The sequence below is a fragment of the Oncorhynchus tshawytscha genome, linkage group LG17 (genome assembly GCF_018296145.1).
Source record: "Oncorhynchus tshawytscha isolate Ot180627B linkage group LG17, Otsh_v2.0, whole genome shotgun sequence".
NCBI lineage: Eukaryota > Metazoa > Chordata > Actinopteri > Salmoniformes > Salmonidae > Oncorhynchus > Oncorhynchus tshawytscha.
In genome coordinates this window covers 8,362,085-8,378,232 of record NC_056445.1, presented here as the reverse complement: position 1 = coordinate 8,378,232, position 16,148 = coordinate 8,362,085, and the positions used below count along the sequence as shown (strand labels likewise).

Below are 16,148 nucleotides of genomic sequence, written 5' to 3'. Positions count from 1 at the left end.
TAGTTGATAGTTGTTGAGTTTTTATGAAACCTAGTTAGCTAGCTACCAGTGAAACGTTCTCATCAAGTAGCCGATTATAATGATGCTTCAGTTTGAGTTGAGAGAGAGGTACAAAGATGCAGGAGCCAAGCCAACAGACAAATACATGACATAGCTACTATGTCCCTCTCAAAGACGAGAGAGGCGTTCGTAGTAACCGCGTTACTACACTCACTGACAAAATATAGTCACAATACAGTGTGTGTATAGTAAAAACGTACAGTAGGGACCTCATTTGAATACGTCCCTCACAACCGTATCGTGTCTTTCCGGGGTGTTGCCTATAATAAATAAAACACTGCCAAACCAAATGACGGAAACACTAGAACGTAGCTAGCGGGTGGGTTTTCTAGCTTGAACATCTCACCGTTGTATGAGGGAGATGGTTTTTCCTTTTCTTTTCGCTTCCAGATCCATAATCATACTAAAATCCCCGATGGATGTAGCACTGAAATAACCGGACTAGCTCTTTGATCGCTGCGTAGGGGAAAAGATGTCCAATATACTTGATGCGGCGTTCAGAGTGAAATGGGACCGGACGACTGCAGCGAAGCGAGCTGTCTTTCTCGCGGCCGCTGCCTACGGGGTGAAAACCCTGTACCCCATCGTCTGCAGACAATTCGTAAAACGGAATGGATGCAGGAATAGCAGGGCCGAGGAAAATGGCTCGACGGTTGGCGTTAAATCACAAACAGATGCCCTGAGTCATAAAAAGTCGCCAGGGGTAAACGCAGAATTTTTTAAACAGATACTTGAACTCATCAAAATCCTCTTTCCAAAGCTTGTTTCCAAAGAGCTCGGATTGCTGTCTCTGCATTCGGTCGCGTTAATTTCACGGACATTTCTGTCTATCTATGTCGCAGGCTTGGATGGCAAGATTGTGAAAACAATCGTTGAGAAAGAACCACGCAGCTTCATCATCCAACTGATGAAATGGCTCCTTATTGCCATTCCGGCCACATTCGTGAACAGTGTTATCCGCTACCTCGAGTGCAAGCTGGCCCTCGCCTTCCGCACACGGCTAGTGGACCATGCCTACACCACCTATTTCACAGACCAGACCTACTACAAAGTCAGCAACATGGACGGGAGACTGACCAACCCGGACCAGTCTCTTACCGAGGACGTAATGATGTTTTCCCAATCCGTTGCGCATCTCTACTCGAACCTCACCAAGCCCATCTTGGATGTGATACTCACCTCCTACACCCTCATCCAGACGGCCCGGTCCAGGGGGGCCAACGCCAGCGGGCCGACCCTGCTGGCCGGGCTGGTGGTGTTTTGCACGGCCAAGGTTCTGAGGGCCTGCTCGCCGAAATTCGGAAAGCTAGTAGCTGAGGAGGCCCACAGGAAAGGCCATTTACGCTATGTGCATTCCAGGATCATTGCCAATGCAGAGGAGATAGCCTTCTACAGGGGCCACAAGGTATACAAGAAAGATGCGTGGTGGATTTTCCATGCAAATGTATTTATTATAATAGCAATACCAATGGGTTGGGTCCCTTGGAGTTGGATCCAATGCACACCTATGACATCATATTCAATTACCAAATGTGAATTTCAATCATTTGATTGACAGCCTCCTTATATGCACTTGTTTTGCCAGTACAAAATAACTAACATACAATGTGAATGCTATGTGAACTCTATTTGCAATCCATTTGTTGTGAATGTGCTGTGCTGTGTAGGCCAGATACTTTTTGTGACTGCAATGTAAACTGCCTGTCTGTGTCTGCCGGTCCTGTGTGTGTCAGGTGGAGATGCGTCAGCTGCAGAAGTGCTACCGGGCCCTGGCGGAGCAGATGAACTTGATCCTGTCCAAGCGTCTGTGGTACATCATGGTGGAGCAGTTCCTCATGAAGTACGTGTGGAGTAGCTGTGGACTGGTCATGGTGGCTGTGCCCATCATCACAGCTACCGGCTTCGCTGACAGCGGTAATAGTCACCACGACATCATCTTGTTTTCTTCTAAAGCCCCTTGTTTTCAGAAAGGGTTGTCATGGTTGATCTCTGTTTGTGCATACCAGCAGGTAGCCTATTCCGTCTTTCATTTGAACCGATTGACGTTTGGTTCTATTCAGGTCATTTTGTGCTGGACTCACAAAGCCCCCCAAAAACAGCCCCTCTTCATTTGCATGTTCCACACACAGTAGTAGCTGATCAGCATGTGTTAACCCACGGGAACCAACTATCTCAACGATACCCTGTAGGTGTTATTCAACAAGGACTTTGTTGTGCTGGTAAGGGTATATTCATCCTGTTGTCCCTATTGTCCTGTTAGCTGCTAACCAGCGGAATGCTACTGTTGCCTGATGGGAGGTCGGCTCATAATAATGTGTTTGATGCCAAATGGAAAGGCATCAAGCAGATGGAAACCATGTGTTTGATGTATTTGATACCATTCCACCTGTTCCGCTACAGCCATTACCATGAGCCCGTCCTCCCCAATTAAGGTGCCACCATCCTTCTGTGGTCTCCACCCCCATCAGTGTCATACACACTGATAACATGGCAACTTTTGGGTTTTTGGCCACAAAAACAGAGAGCTGTCATTACAGTCTTACTGGTCTAAGCACAGAATGGCTCTGTTCCATTTCGGTCTTTTGCCACTTTCCCTAGTTCCTAGGCTCTTCCTTAGGCCATACCCCCTAGGTGTTCACAGATCAGAAAGCCAAGGGGCTACGGGCCCAGTATTTCATCTCATAGTGTCGATCCTTAATTTCCCCTCTCACAGAGACTGCCGACGGTCAGACTCAGGTGCTGGTGAGCGAGAGGACAGAGGCCTTCACCACCGCCCGCAATCTCCTGGCCTCTGGAGCTGACGCCATCGAGAGGATCATGTCCTCCTACAAAGAGGTGATGTTTCACTCTTCTCTCTTATCTTCTCTCTCTCTCTCTCTCTCTCTCTCTCTCTCTCTCTCTCTCTCCTGTCTCGTCTCTTACATTCAAGTGGCATTAGAGTGAATGGACAGTGTTCGAGTGAGCCATTAGACCCACTCATGACAAGAGGACTTTCAAACGGTCTGACCAACATGAAGCAACACCAAAGAAAAAGATCCCTCATTGTAATCCCAAAATGATGATGTCCATCCACACGCATTTTGCAGACATTTATTTTTGAGTTACCAGATTTAGGCCCAAAAGGACATTTTATGTCCCCCATCACGGTGCTGATTTGAATGTTGTCTGTGTCGGTGGTGATATGCCCACTACAATATTTGTGAATATGACAGTTATATCTACAGTATTACATGGATGTGAGAAAAGGGCTGAGGTCCAAGAAAGCGCACTGTTTCACTCTGTAGGGGAGGGTAGACCTTTCAATAAGAGGAAATGAGTATTGTTGGTGTCAGACTATGGTTTTTGTAATCCTTTGCCTTGCAAATCAGTATCACACTTCCTACTGAAGGTTAGGCTACATTTAGTCATATACAGTGGGGCAAAAAAAGTATTTAGTCAGCCACCAATTGTGCAAGTTCTCCCACTTAAAAAGATGAGAGAGGCCTGTAATTTTCATCATAGGTACACTTCAACTATGATAGACAAAATTAGGAGAAAAAAATCCAGAAAATCACATTGTAGGATTTTTTTCCCAAAGACACACACACTGCTCTACTTTGCTCACACCTACTGTTGGGCAATGGAACTCTGTTGGGTAAGGCGACCTAACTGACTCCAGTGTTATTTACCTCAACAAGTGACCTCTGACCTTTCTTGTTGTCTGTGATAGGTCACAGAGCTGGCGGGCTACACGACACGCGTCTACAACATGTTCCTGGTGTTTGGCGAGGTGCAGAGGGGCGTCTACAAGCGCTCGTCCGCTTCGATCATGGGAACAGGAGAGAAGAAGATCGTGGCCAGGCCAGAGATGCACATCGACGGGCCTTTGGAAATCAAAGGTAGACTATCTGAGATTTAGTACACGTTTGTCCAGAGGTACGTAGGATACACTTACACATGTGAGACACTCTAACGTTATTCTATTCCCTATTCAGTACACTATACCATAGTATACTACAATACTACATTAGGGGGTTGTGGTAGAATCAGGGTTAGAGAGGCGAGCTGGTAGCCTGGTAACCGAAAGGTTGCCGGTTCGAATCCCCGAGCTGCGTGCCGGGAGTGATCTGGCAGCCGGAGGGTTACCAGCTTCAATGATATTTGTGCGTCTGTAACTTTATCACTCATCATTATTCACGATTCATTCAGGATATTCCCAAATCATGATAGCATCCACATGAATGTAGAAGTGTTCAGAAACAAAATAATCTGAAAACACAACCAAAATAAACAGGAAATTCATCCAACCAAATTTGTAGTCACAAGATTGATGTAGTCATTGTGTGCTAGAAGTATGGGACTAAATACTTTAATTTGAACTTATTTTTTTAGAGGCTAGAGAGAGACACAGGGTCCACCCCAAATGGCACCCTGTTCTCTATATAGTGCACTACTTTCAGAGTTTCCTCATATTAATTTACCAGTGGCAGGCCACCACTTCTAAATCTGTATATACTGTATATATATATTTATATACTGTATATAAAGAAAAAATTGGGGATGTTAAAATGTTTTCACTGTAAAGTTAAATGACTAAAACAGATCATGTAGAAAAGATAATGGACCTATATATTAAAAATAAAATATGATCATCTTCGAGAACTGACAATCACCAAAATAAAACTAGACAGTCAGGGAGAATCTAAAAGTCCCAAAATTGCATGGCATTATTTTGTGACAATGTTTGAGTCATTCAGATAGCATAAGAACACTGCATAAGTGTGTAGAACTGTAGGAAATGTGCTCTAAACGGCACATTTTCTCTCAGCCCCATGGCAAAATGTATAAAATTGCAGGAGACGTACTTTAAAACTGACATGTTTTCTCCGCCCTATGACAGAATGTGTAGAATTTTGGGAAATTTGCTTTAAAACATTTTGTCTCTGCGGCCAGGAGGAGGGCCTCTAAAATGTTCAGTTGCCTGGAATGACAAGTTATAACGTATATATGTGTCATTTGATGCGTTCTTAGTCTGTTGGGGTTTTTCAATTAGGTACAGTACATTCTGAAAGTATTCAGACCCATTTACTCTTTCCACATTTTGTTACGTTACAGCCTTATTCTAAAATATTTTAAATAAACGTTTTTCCTTATCAATCTACACACAATACCCCATAATGACAAAGCAAAAACAAGTTTTTAGAAATATTTGCAAATGTATTAAAAATAAAAAACAAATAACTTAAGTATTCAGACCCTTTGCTATGAGACTCGAAATTGAGCTCAGGTGCCTCCTGTTTCTATTGATCATCCTTGAGATGTTTCAACAACTTGATTGGAGTCCACCTGTGGCAAATTCGATTGATTGGATATGATTTGGAAAGGCACACACCTGTCTATATAAGGTCCCACAGTTGACAGTACATGTCAGAGCAAAAACCAAGCCATGAGGTCAAAGGAATTGTCCGTAGAGCTCCAAGACAGGATTGTGTCGAGGCACAGATCTGGGGAAGGGTACCAAGACATTTTTGCAGCAATGAAGGTCCCCAAGAAGGTCCCCACAGTGGCCTCCATCATTCTTAAATGGAAGAAGTTTGGAACCACCAAGACTATTCCTAGAGCTGGCAGCCCGTCCAAACTGAGCAATCGGGGGAGAAGGGCCTTGGTCAGTGAGGTGACTAAGAACCTGATGGTCACTCTGACAGAGCTCCAGAGTTCCTCAGTGGAGATGGGAGAACTTTCCAGAAGGACAACCATCTCCTGCAGCTCTCCACCAATCAGGCCTTTATGGTAGAGTGGCCAGACCGAAGCCACTCCTCAGTGAAAGGCACATGACAACCTGCTTGGAGTTTTCCAAAATCAAATCAAATCAAATTTATTTATATAGCCCTTCGTACATCAGCTGATATCTCAAAGTGCTGTACAGAAACCCAGCCTAAAACCCCAAACAGCAAGCAATGCAGGTGTAGAAGCACGGTGGCTAGGAAAAACTCCCTAGAAAGGCCAAAACCTAGGAAGAAACCTAGAGAGGAACCAGGCTATGTGGGGTGGCCAGTCCTCTTCTGGCTGTGCCTGGTGGAGATTATAACAGAACATGGCCAAGATGTTCAAATGTTCATAAATGACCAGCATGGTCGAATAATAATAAGGCAGAACAGTTGAAACTGGAGCAGCAGCACAGTCAGGTGGAAGTTGAAACTGGAGCAGCAGCATGGCCAGGTGGACTGGGGACAGCAAGGAGTCATCATGTCAGGTAGTCCTGGGGCATGGTCCTAGGGCTCAGGTCAGTTGAAACTGGAACAGCAGCATGGCCAGGTGGACTGGGGACAGCAAGGAGTCATCATGTCAGGTAGTCCTGGGGCATGGTCCTAGGGCTCAGGTCCTCCGAGAGAGAGAAAGAAAGAGAGAAGGAGAGAATTAGAGAACGCACACTTAGATTCACACAGGACACCGAATAGGACAGGAGAGGTACTCCAGATATAACAAACTGACCCCAGCCCCCCGACACATAAACTACTGCAGCATAAATACTGGAGGCTGAGACAGGAGGGGTCAGGAGACACTGTGGCCCCATCCGAGGACACCCCCGGACAGGGCCAAACAGGAAGGATATAACCCCACCCACTTTGCCAAAGCACAGCCCCCACACCACTAGAGGGATATCTTCAACCACCAACTTACCATCCTGAGACAAGGCTGAGTATAGCCCACAAAGATCTCCGCCACGGCACAACCCAAGGGGGGCGCCAACCCAGACAGGATGACCACAACAGTGAATCAACCCACTCAGGTGACGCACCCCCTCCAGGGACGGCATGAGAGAGCCCCAGCAAGCCAGTGACTCAGCCCCTGTAATAGGGTTAGAGGCAGAGAATCCCAGTGGAAAGAGGGGAACCGGCCATGCACAGACAGCAAGGGCGGTTCGTTGCTCCAGAGCCTTTCCGTTCACCTTCCCACTCCTGGGCCAGACTACACTCAATCATATGACCCACTGAAGAGATGAGTCTTCAGTAAAGACTTAAAGGTTGTGCAAAGGCACATAAAGGACTCTCAGACCATGAGAAAGAAGATTCTCAAACCAAGATTGAACTCTTTGACCTGAATGCCAAGTGTCACGTCTGGAGGAAACCTGGCAACTTTCCTACGGTGAAGCATGGTGTAGGCAGCATCATGCGGTGGGGATATTTTTCAGTGGCAGGGACTGGGAGACTTGTCAGGATCGAGGGAAAGATGAATGGAGCAAAGTACAGAGAGATCCTTGATAAAAACCTGCTTCAGATGGCTCAGGACCTCAGACTGATGCTAAGGTTCACCTTCCAACAGGACAACGACCCTAAGCACACAGCCAAGACAACACAGGAGTGGCTTCGGGACAAGTCTGAATGTCCTTGAGTGGCCCAGCCAGAGCCCGGACTTGAACCCGATTAAACATCTCTGGAGAGACCTGAAAATAGCTGTGCAGCGATTCTCCCCATCCAACCTGACAGATCTTGAGAGTATCTGCAGAGAGGAATGGGAGAAACTCCCCAAATACAGGTGTGCCAAGCTTGTAGCGTCATACCCAAGAAGACTCAAGGCTGTAATCACTTACAAAGGTGCTTCAACAAAGTACTGAGTAAAGGACCTGACTACTTATGTAAATGTGATTTCAATTTCTAAAAAACTGTTTTTGCTTTGTCATTATGTGGTATTGTGTGTAGATTGATGAGGGGAAAAAAAGCTATTTAATCCATTTTAGAATAAGCCTGTAACGTAACAAAATGTGGAAAAGTCCAGGGGTCTGAATACTTTCCGAATACACTGTAAATGCAGATGGGCCAACCCAAGTTTCAGCCTATTTATTTCTGGCTACAGATTCTAATGCTTTTAAAGAGAAAATTGCGTTTCAGATGGTGTCAACATATTCATATATTCTTTCATTTTGGAGTAGAATGTCCTTTTCAAAAGAATTGACGTCCCCCCCACGCTAACTTTGCCATCGCTGCAGAACAAAAATCCTAGGGGAAACACTGACTTTTGACCAGAGACCTATGGGCCTTTGTCAAAAATAGTGCACTACAAAAGGGAATAGGGTGCAATTTGGGAAACAGCCGAGGCTAATCCTGTGTATCTTTCTTGCTGTTCTTTCAAGCCATCTTGGTCTAAAGCCTGATATCCATCCTCAGCATCAATCGACTTTAATCATGATATAAGATGTTTTATTGTTTCATACACCGGTACAGTGAAGTGTGTCGTTTTACAGGGTCAGCCATAGTAGTACGGCACCCCTGGAGCAAATTAGGGTTAATTGCTCAAGGGTACTTCGACAGGTTTTTCACCATGTCAGCCCGGTATTCGAACCAACCACCTTTCTGGAACTGGCCCAACGCTCTAACTGCTCGGCTAATACCACTGGTGAACATGTGCATCTGGACATACTCTTCGCGAACACAGCTAGTTAGTCAGTTGGCCACGTCCTGGCTATCTACAGCTGCACTTTTTTTACACTTTCTCACACTTTTTAAATGCTGCCACACATTTTTTTTCTGGCAGCCACATGCACTCTGGTTGACTGAACTGATCATATGAATTATTGATCGACACACAATGACCAGTTTTTTTTTTTTTTTTTGTCTTTGTCTTCTGCAGGAAGAGTCATCGATGTGGACAATGGCATTGTGTGTGAGAGTGTCCCTATCATCACTCCCAATGGAGACATAGTGGTCTCCAGCCTCAACTTCAAGGTGAGAAATAACACATCAACATCCTGGGTGATGTTCAGTAGTGATAAAACGTTTTCAAATGAAGTGAAATACTTCAAATGATGTACTACCTGAACTTATCCAATAAGAAAGCAGATTTTTGTTTCCATTCCCAAAGAGCGTTGTGAAAGTGCGTCCTACTAAATCATCCTAAATGTTACAGCACCTGTGATGTGTTTGCTGTTACTATTTTCCTAATCCTCCAGCCATCTTCCCCCAGGGTAGGGAGTACATGCTTTGTCCTTTGTTGTGTTACCCGGAAGTTAGTTCACTTTGAGATTTGAATTTATTTTTGTGAAGTGAACCCTGGCTAAAAGAAGGAAGCACACATGTAATTATCACACACACACACACACACACACACACACACACACACACACACACACACACACACACACACACTACACTACATTGCATAGTATAAAATAAGGACAGTATTGCTTCCTAATACTCAACATAAACCATGACGAAAAAAAGATGTAGGGACAACATACAATCAAGTGATTGCTTTGCCACACTCATGTCATGGGTTGTTAGACACATCAGCTGTGAGGAAATTATTAACGTGTGTGTGTGTGTGTGTGTGCGTGCGTGCGTGCGTGCGTGAATGCTGTTTCATGCAGGTGGAGGAAGGTATGCACCTGTTGATTACAGGTCCTAACGGCTGTGGGAAGAGTTCTCTGTTCAGGATCCTCAGTGGGCTGTGGCCTGTATATGGGGGGCTGCTGCACAAGCCCTCCCCACAACACATGTTCTACATACCACAAAGGTTAGTGGTTGTCACTGTCACACACATCCTTATGCCCACACATGTACCGACGCTGACACGCATGTACCCATGTATAGATTATAGGATCTTCATTTGACCACTCTATTGTTGCTGCAAATGTTACTGCACAACAGGAAATGCAAACGGGTTTAAAAAGGCTTCTAAAGTTTGTAATTTCCACTTTAAAATGTCAGACTTGATTTGCTCTAACAAAAAATGGATCAACCCCTACAAAAATGGCCACTAATTAAAATCCACATAATAATTCACATTTCCTGTTGCTGCAGGATTATTTTCCTGCTGTGGCAAACTGGCTCAAATTAAGATCCTACATCTGTACCATGCAGGCTTGCATAGAGGCACACACACAAGCATGCACGGATGAATATTCTGTATGCATGCATGCACGCACACACACACACACACACACACACACACACACACACACACACACACACACACAGTTAAATGTATTGAAAATCAGCAGGAGGTAACCTTACCCTCTAGACTCAGTAACTGGATCTACATGGAGAGTGAGAGAGAGTAACCAGACCTTAGAGTAGTGAAATATTTACCAGATCTTCCAGGTGTTTTGACGGCTTTACTGGAATGGTGAAACGTGACACACACACACACACACACACACACACACACACACAGACCTCTTTACCCAAATGTTGTGTCTGACTATCTCCCCCTCTCTCTCGCCCTCTCCTCAGGCCATACATGTCCATTGGGACCCTGAGAGACCAGGTGATCTACCCAGACTCTCTAAAGGACATGCATGACAGGGGCTACAGAGACACGGACCTGGAGGTCATTCTGGACATCGTTAACCTCAACCAGATAGTGACCCGCGAGGGCGGTAAGAACCCGGGGAGGGATCTGAGTCAGCCTAGAACAGAAGGGCTGCGTGGGTCTGAAGGCGTAGTAACAGGTGCACTTTGAAAAGAGCTGGCCTGACAAAAACTCCCAGCATCCTATTTTTAAGCCATTTGCCCTTGATATGAATGATATGGTTTCCAAGGGGATTCCCTAACAACAACTGACATATACTGAACGGGGCCCTCTCAGTTCAGCTAACACACCCTTCCTAAAAATAAAAATAAAAACTTTTCTGTATCTCTTATCATACTATGCGCTGTCTGTAAGTGCATTTGACCACTCAATAAGTTATTTCAGTATTTTCTAGTGGCACTAGCCTGTCCCTATCCATATCTTTGGTCTTATTAAGGACATGTAGAGTGTAGTTAATTGGAGACCATTGGTCCTGTTATTCTCCGACAATCGGCTCCATTAATGTGACCTCACCACTAAGCCTAGTCACTTCCGGTTAGAGCCATGAATGGCTGCTTTGTAACCACCGTGTGAATGGTTCCTAGCCAGAGGAGAGGGTCATTCAACTAAAATAATCTTGGGATCCCTCCAGAAGGGATTATCATTTTCCCTTTTTGTTCACAAACGCCGGCTGTAGAGACATTGAAGTCCTGCGTTTTCCTCCTGCGTCATGGCTCTAAATCGGGATTAGAAAGTATTTGTTTTTTTTGGTCTTTTGAGATGAATATGAAGCCCGGTAATTTAAAACGGAAAAGACACAGGACGCCTTGGCAGCGGGACAAAGGAAAGGCTTGTTTTTAAGCCTCAGAGAGAGACAACGTTTGTAAGTCAGTCAGTCTCCTATGGAATATTCTTGAACTTTGGGCTCTCGCCGCAGGTGTTACCATGGTTACACTAAATGTAAACCCTTTGCGTTGGTCTTTGGGTAGCGTTTAACCTACTTATTCCAGTGGAGAATAAAACTGTGGTCAATGACAGTGCTTCCAATATTAACTGACTGTGATGTGTGTCTGCTTGTCTGTGTGTAGGTTGGGATGCAGAGATGGACTGGAAGGATGTGTTGTCTGGGGGAGAGAAACAGAGGATGGGCATGGCTCGCATGTTCTACAACAGGTACGACTTGGCCTGCCATCGTAGGCCTTCTTAAACCCTGTACGTGTGGGTTGGAAAAACGGAATAGTAGATAGTGCTGTTGATTGAATAGCCCATTTTCCTCTCTTGTTCTATAGTTGATTGATTGGTGGCCAGCTGATTTAATTAATCGTTAATTCAAAAGTTAAACAGTTCTAAATTCCTTTTTCTTGTGTGTCAGGCCAAAGTACGCCCTGTTAGATGAGTGCACCAGTGCTGTCAGCATTGACGTGGAGGGGAAAATATTCCAGGCTGCAAAGGATGCTGGGATATCCTTACTGTCAATCACCCATAGACCCTCCCTCTGGTAAGAGATAGATATCATATCTGGACCAGTCTGTCCAGCCCAATTCCAATCTCTTTTCCACTAATTGGTATTTTGACCAATCACATCAGGTCTTTTCACGTCAGATATTTTTCAGAGCTGATCTGATTGGTCAAAAGACCAATTTGTGAAAAAATGTCAGAATTGGGCTGCCTGTTTAAATGCAGCCATGGTGTCTCTTCTGACAGCCGCTGTGTCTCCAATACCTAGGTGGAGCACCATGAGTTTGACAAGCAAGACTAGTCAGATAGTTTCTCAAACGTTCAATGTGTAATATTGTATGCCGCTTTTTGTCTTGAAGCACACAGATTCTGTGCCTAACACTGTAGAAGAGTTTTAAAGGAAAACCGTACAGAAACCTGTAGAAAAAAGGAAATGCAAAATACTACCGCAAAACAAATAAGCAAATGCACTACTAGTTGTCAAGTCAGCAGTGCTCTGTTCTTTGTTTTCTTTGAGTCTCAGAGAAAACACAAACAGGACTACCACAATATTGTGCAAGTCTGTTCCTCTCAGGAGATTGCTGCTGCTATTTAGTTGCTTGTTTAACCTTAGCAGTCACTATGACATTTTACACGACATGACATGACACTACACCAGGCAACAAGGCTGGGAACAGCACAAAATAATCACAACATGACTGCAACCACAATAGAACAGGACGCATGCGCCATCACTAACACTGCAATACTGTTTCATAACATACCACAACCATAAGGTCAAAGACAATTGTATACTATTTGGAAATAATGTTGTGCTTCGACTGGATAGTTAACGAATTAAAAAGAGAAACATATTCTTGCTCCACTTTTCATACCGACAGGAAGTACCACACTCACCTGTTACAGTTTGATGGTGAGGGAGGATGGAGGTTCGAGCAGCTGGACACCGCTACGCGTCTCTCCCTGACCGAGGAGAAACAACGCCTCGAGTCTTCACTTGCAGGAATACCCAAGATGCAACACAGACTCAACGAACTCTGCAAGATCCTGGGAGAGGACTCAGCCCTCAAAACAGCCGACTTAGCAGAGGAATGAAAGAAAGAGCGAGATGTTCAGAAAAGTCAAAAGTATAATTTTTTTGTTTCAACGCACACCAAACGCATATTCCCATACGTTTCCAATGTTGGGGTTGAGTTTTAAGAATTCACGACACTGTTGTTTTCTAGATGTTTTTATTGCTGAGTGGTTGAGAGACTTAAAATCTCTGACAAGCTGAGACTAACATTTTATTTGGTTGAACAATGAAGTCAAATTATTTTTCATTTCTAGCACTACTCAATTTGGGGAATAGTTCATTGTTATTGCCGTAGTTATCAAGTGCTGAAGTAGTAGGCTTATGCTATTTTGTGTGAGACAGTATTTTCCTCCTTTTATTGTATAGATTTGTTTGTGTTAATAAAACAGTACTATGGACAGGAAAATGCACAACGTGTCGTTTTATTAGATGAGTTTAAAAGGTTGACGTTTCGGCCTTTTAATAGCCTTCTATGTCAATATTTTAAACTTGTCTAATTCAACTTTTTTTTAAAAGAATGGTGAGCTAGCGTTGCACCTTTTCCTGTCCAATGATCTCTACACATTTTTGGGGGGTTTCACCTCGACTCACTTTGGTTGAGCACCCTCTCCTTCTTTCTGTAAAAAAAAAACTACTAGAAAGGTCTTTGGATGATATCAAACAATGAACATACACGTTTTTACAATCATATCAAGTTATTCATTAAGGTTAGGCTAATAAGCATACCGTTTTCAAGGTAACCCAACTGCTCAAATGTAAAGTACCACAGCTGCAATACATTTGTGTCCCTTTCTGTTATCTCAGCTACTGGCGCTGCGGTTATGTCATAAGGACATCTTTCTTATAACATGACTGAATGTGTTTTTCACAAGTTATTTCCTCAGAACTGCAGTGTAGTAATATATTCAAAATACCTCAGTAGCTTTCAAAATATCTGGCTCTGCATTTTAAATAACACCCTCCCTTAGACCTATATAGTGCACTACTTTCACCTTTGTTAGTGGCTAAGAGATGGTTGTCTTAGGAGCTATTATTGGACATTGGTGCATTAGTGACAGAGCTGTGGGTCTGTTGCTATAGGCTTCTGGTCCACTGAACAAATACAATGGATTTCAAGGCATTCCGTCTTGTCTCCAGCAGAGCACAGCAGGAATCGGACTGGACTCACTCACACAAACGCACGCTAACGCACACACACACACACATCGCCTGGCAAAGCCCTCCTCACTGTCACTAGGGTAATATCCGCGGAACAGGGGTGTTTTGTGTTGTCTCGGTCCGCAATCTTCACCCCTATAAACATAAGTCACATTTTCAGCATAGAGGTTTACATTGTGTTTTACAATAAACACGGTTGTTTTCTGTTGTAGTTCAGTACAGTTTAGTTGGTTGCTGAGTTTTATTAAATGTTACCTTGTTATAGCCACCCACAGTACAAATCAATCTAGTTGAGCAATTCATATTTGTTACCAGCGACCTATCTCAGACTTTATACTGTGAACTTTGTTTGTTTCTTTTTTTGATAATGTCATAAAATTGTATTTTTAATGTAGGGATTTTAGAGTTTGATAACGCCTCTTCAAACCTGTGTATGCACTGTAAATCTTCTGCTGAACAAAGCTGGCATTTCAGCGCTGCTGAGGTTAATATAGGTCAAATCCAAGACCAGTCCTTCTAGTGCTGTAGCCTTATAGCCTGGTTGTCTTAGTGTATCCCCTATACCAGGGTTCTCCAACTGGCGGACCGCGGCCCGAATTTGGCCCCCCAAGAGCAAAAAAAAAAAAGTCTATTTTTTATCGTTGTAAATAAAAGACTGTAAAAACGTCAGCAAATCAGCTCAGAGAGATTAACATTTTGAAAATGTCAAATTATTGCCACGCATAATAGAGAGAGATATGTAATCGTATACAGATCCGAGCAAGGTTTGGAATGATTATGTCAAATATTATATCTGTTTGGGCTTCTTGCAGTCTATTTGCAGTCTACACATTATTTGTAATTATGTTCCAGCCCCCTGACCATCAGCTCAAGAATAAAATCAGCCGGTGACTGAATCTAGTTGATCCCTGCCCTATACGGTATTTTCAATCAGTGACACATACTAATGCTGGGTTATTTGATTGGCTTGGTAACGTCTGTGACAAATCAGAATGAAATCAGTAACCGCAATGCCAGAATATTTACAAGGGTACAAGTGCAACTGCAATATTTTGACCACTACATCTCAGACTAAACTGTCTTAAAGAGAAGTGACATGGAAAAGAATGTATGTGAGTTATAAATATGTAAACTATATATTGTAATGTATACTTTGTTAATATGGTACGTATACTTTGCCTTTGCATGGAATGGGTGAGTGTGAGTGATGCCTCAATCACATGTTATATTTGAACTGCCTCTTTCAATCAATGCTAAACAGACAGCATTGTGGGAGGAAAAATACAATAACTTGCACCGTGAATAGTTGTTCATGGATATAAAGTGTTGACATTTTGTAATATACTTGGTTATAACTACTGTTATGAAATAGGTTATGAGCTTGAAAATAACCTACATATTCAGGCTTCTCATTCCTTGGGATTCTAACTAATACTTTGTGTCTTGAAAAGGACACCTGACATAGTTTGAAACCCGATTTCCCTGTACTGTTAAAAAAAAAAAAAAAAACTTCTGTGTTGCTCAGCCCTGTTGATAGGAAGTATATACAGTATACTACTGGATGAAACAGTGTTGAAATGACTGAGAACGGTATGGAATGAGTAGAATCGAGAGGTGATGCTTGAAACTGTATACATGTTTACCCTGAGTTTAGCTATCTAACCAAGACTCGATCAAAGTCAAACTAAATCAAATATGCTTTGGTATTCTATAAAATTGTTAAGTTAGGCCCACTCTAGTATGTTCCCACAACACTGACGTACTAACAATTCTTTTGTCATTTTTCTAATAAGTGGAACATCCGAATGTACTGTATTTGACATGTGTCATAGCATTTGGCTTTGTCATTCGGCAATTCATCCAATTTTGGCAACGGTAACAATTGGAAGTGTGATTTGCAAAATGGTTGTTCATTGAATGGTACCTCTTGTAACTAATGCATGTGTTCTGTCGTGATTTTATTAAAGAAGAGTAACAAACTCATTTATGTTATGGGCATGGGGTCTGTTTTGTTCTGTCTAGTGATGCTGTTTCAGTCCAGAGAGACATGGGACTGAGGGACAAGAACAGGCGTTATCTCCCCTCTCTTCTAGTCTCCTCCTGATTTTTTTTTTAATGGCGGGAAAACAAA

At 43.3% G+C, this 16,148-nt stretch overlaps 1 protein-coding gene across 1 annotated transcript; it reads left to right on the top strand.

The window, feature by feature from the left end:
• Positions 1-324: 324 nt before the first annotated feature.
• On the top strand, positions 325-16,000 carry LOC112216787 (ATP-binding cassette sub-family D member 2). Its single transcript, XM_024376856.2, has 10 exons — positions 325-1,465; positions 1,794-1,974; positions 2,774-2,895; positions 3,770-3,938; positions 8,668-8,762; positions 9,404-9,549; positions 10,269-10,414; positions 11,415-11,499; positions 11,699-11,824; positions 12,666-16,000. Exons 1-10 carry the CDS (start codon positions 533-535, stop codon positions 12,877-12,879), a joined length of 2,217 nt encoding a protein of 738 aa, XP_024232624.1. The 5' UTR covers positions 325-532; the 3' UTR covers positions 12,880-16,000.
• Positions 16,001-16,148: the final 148 nt, after the last annotated feature.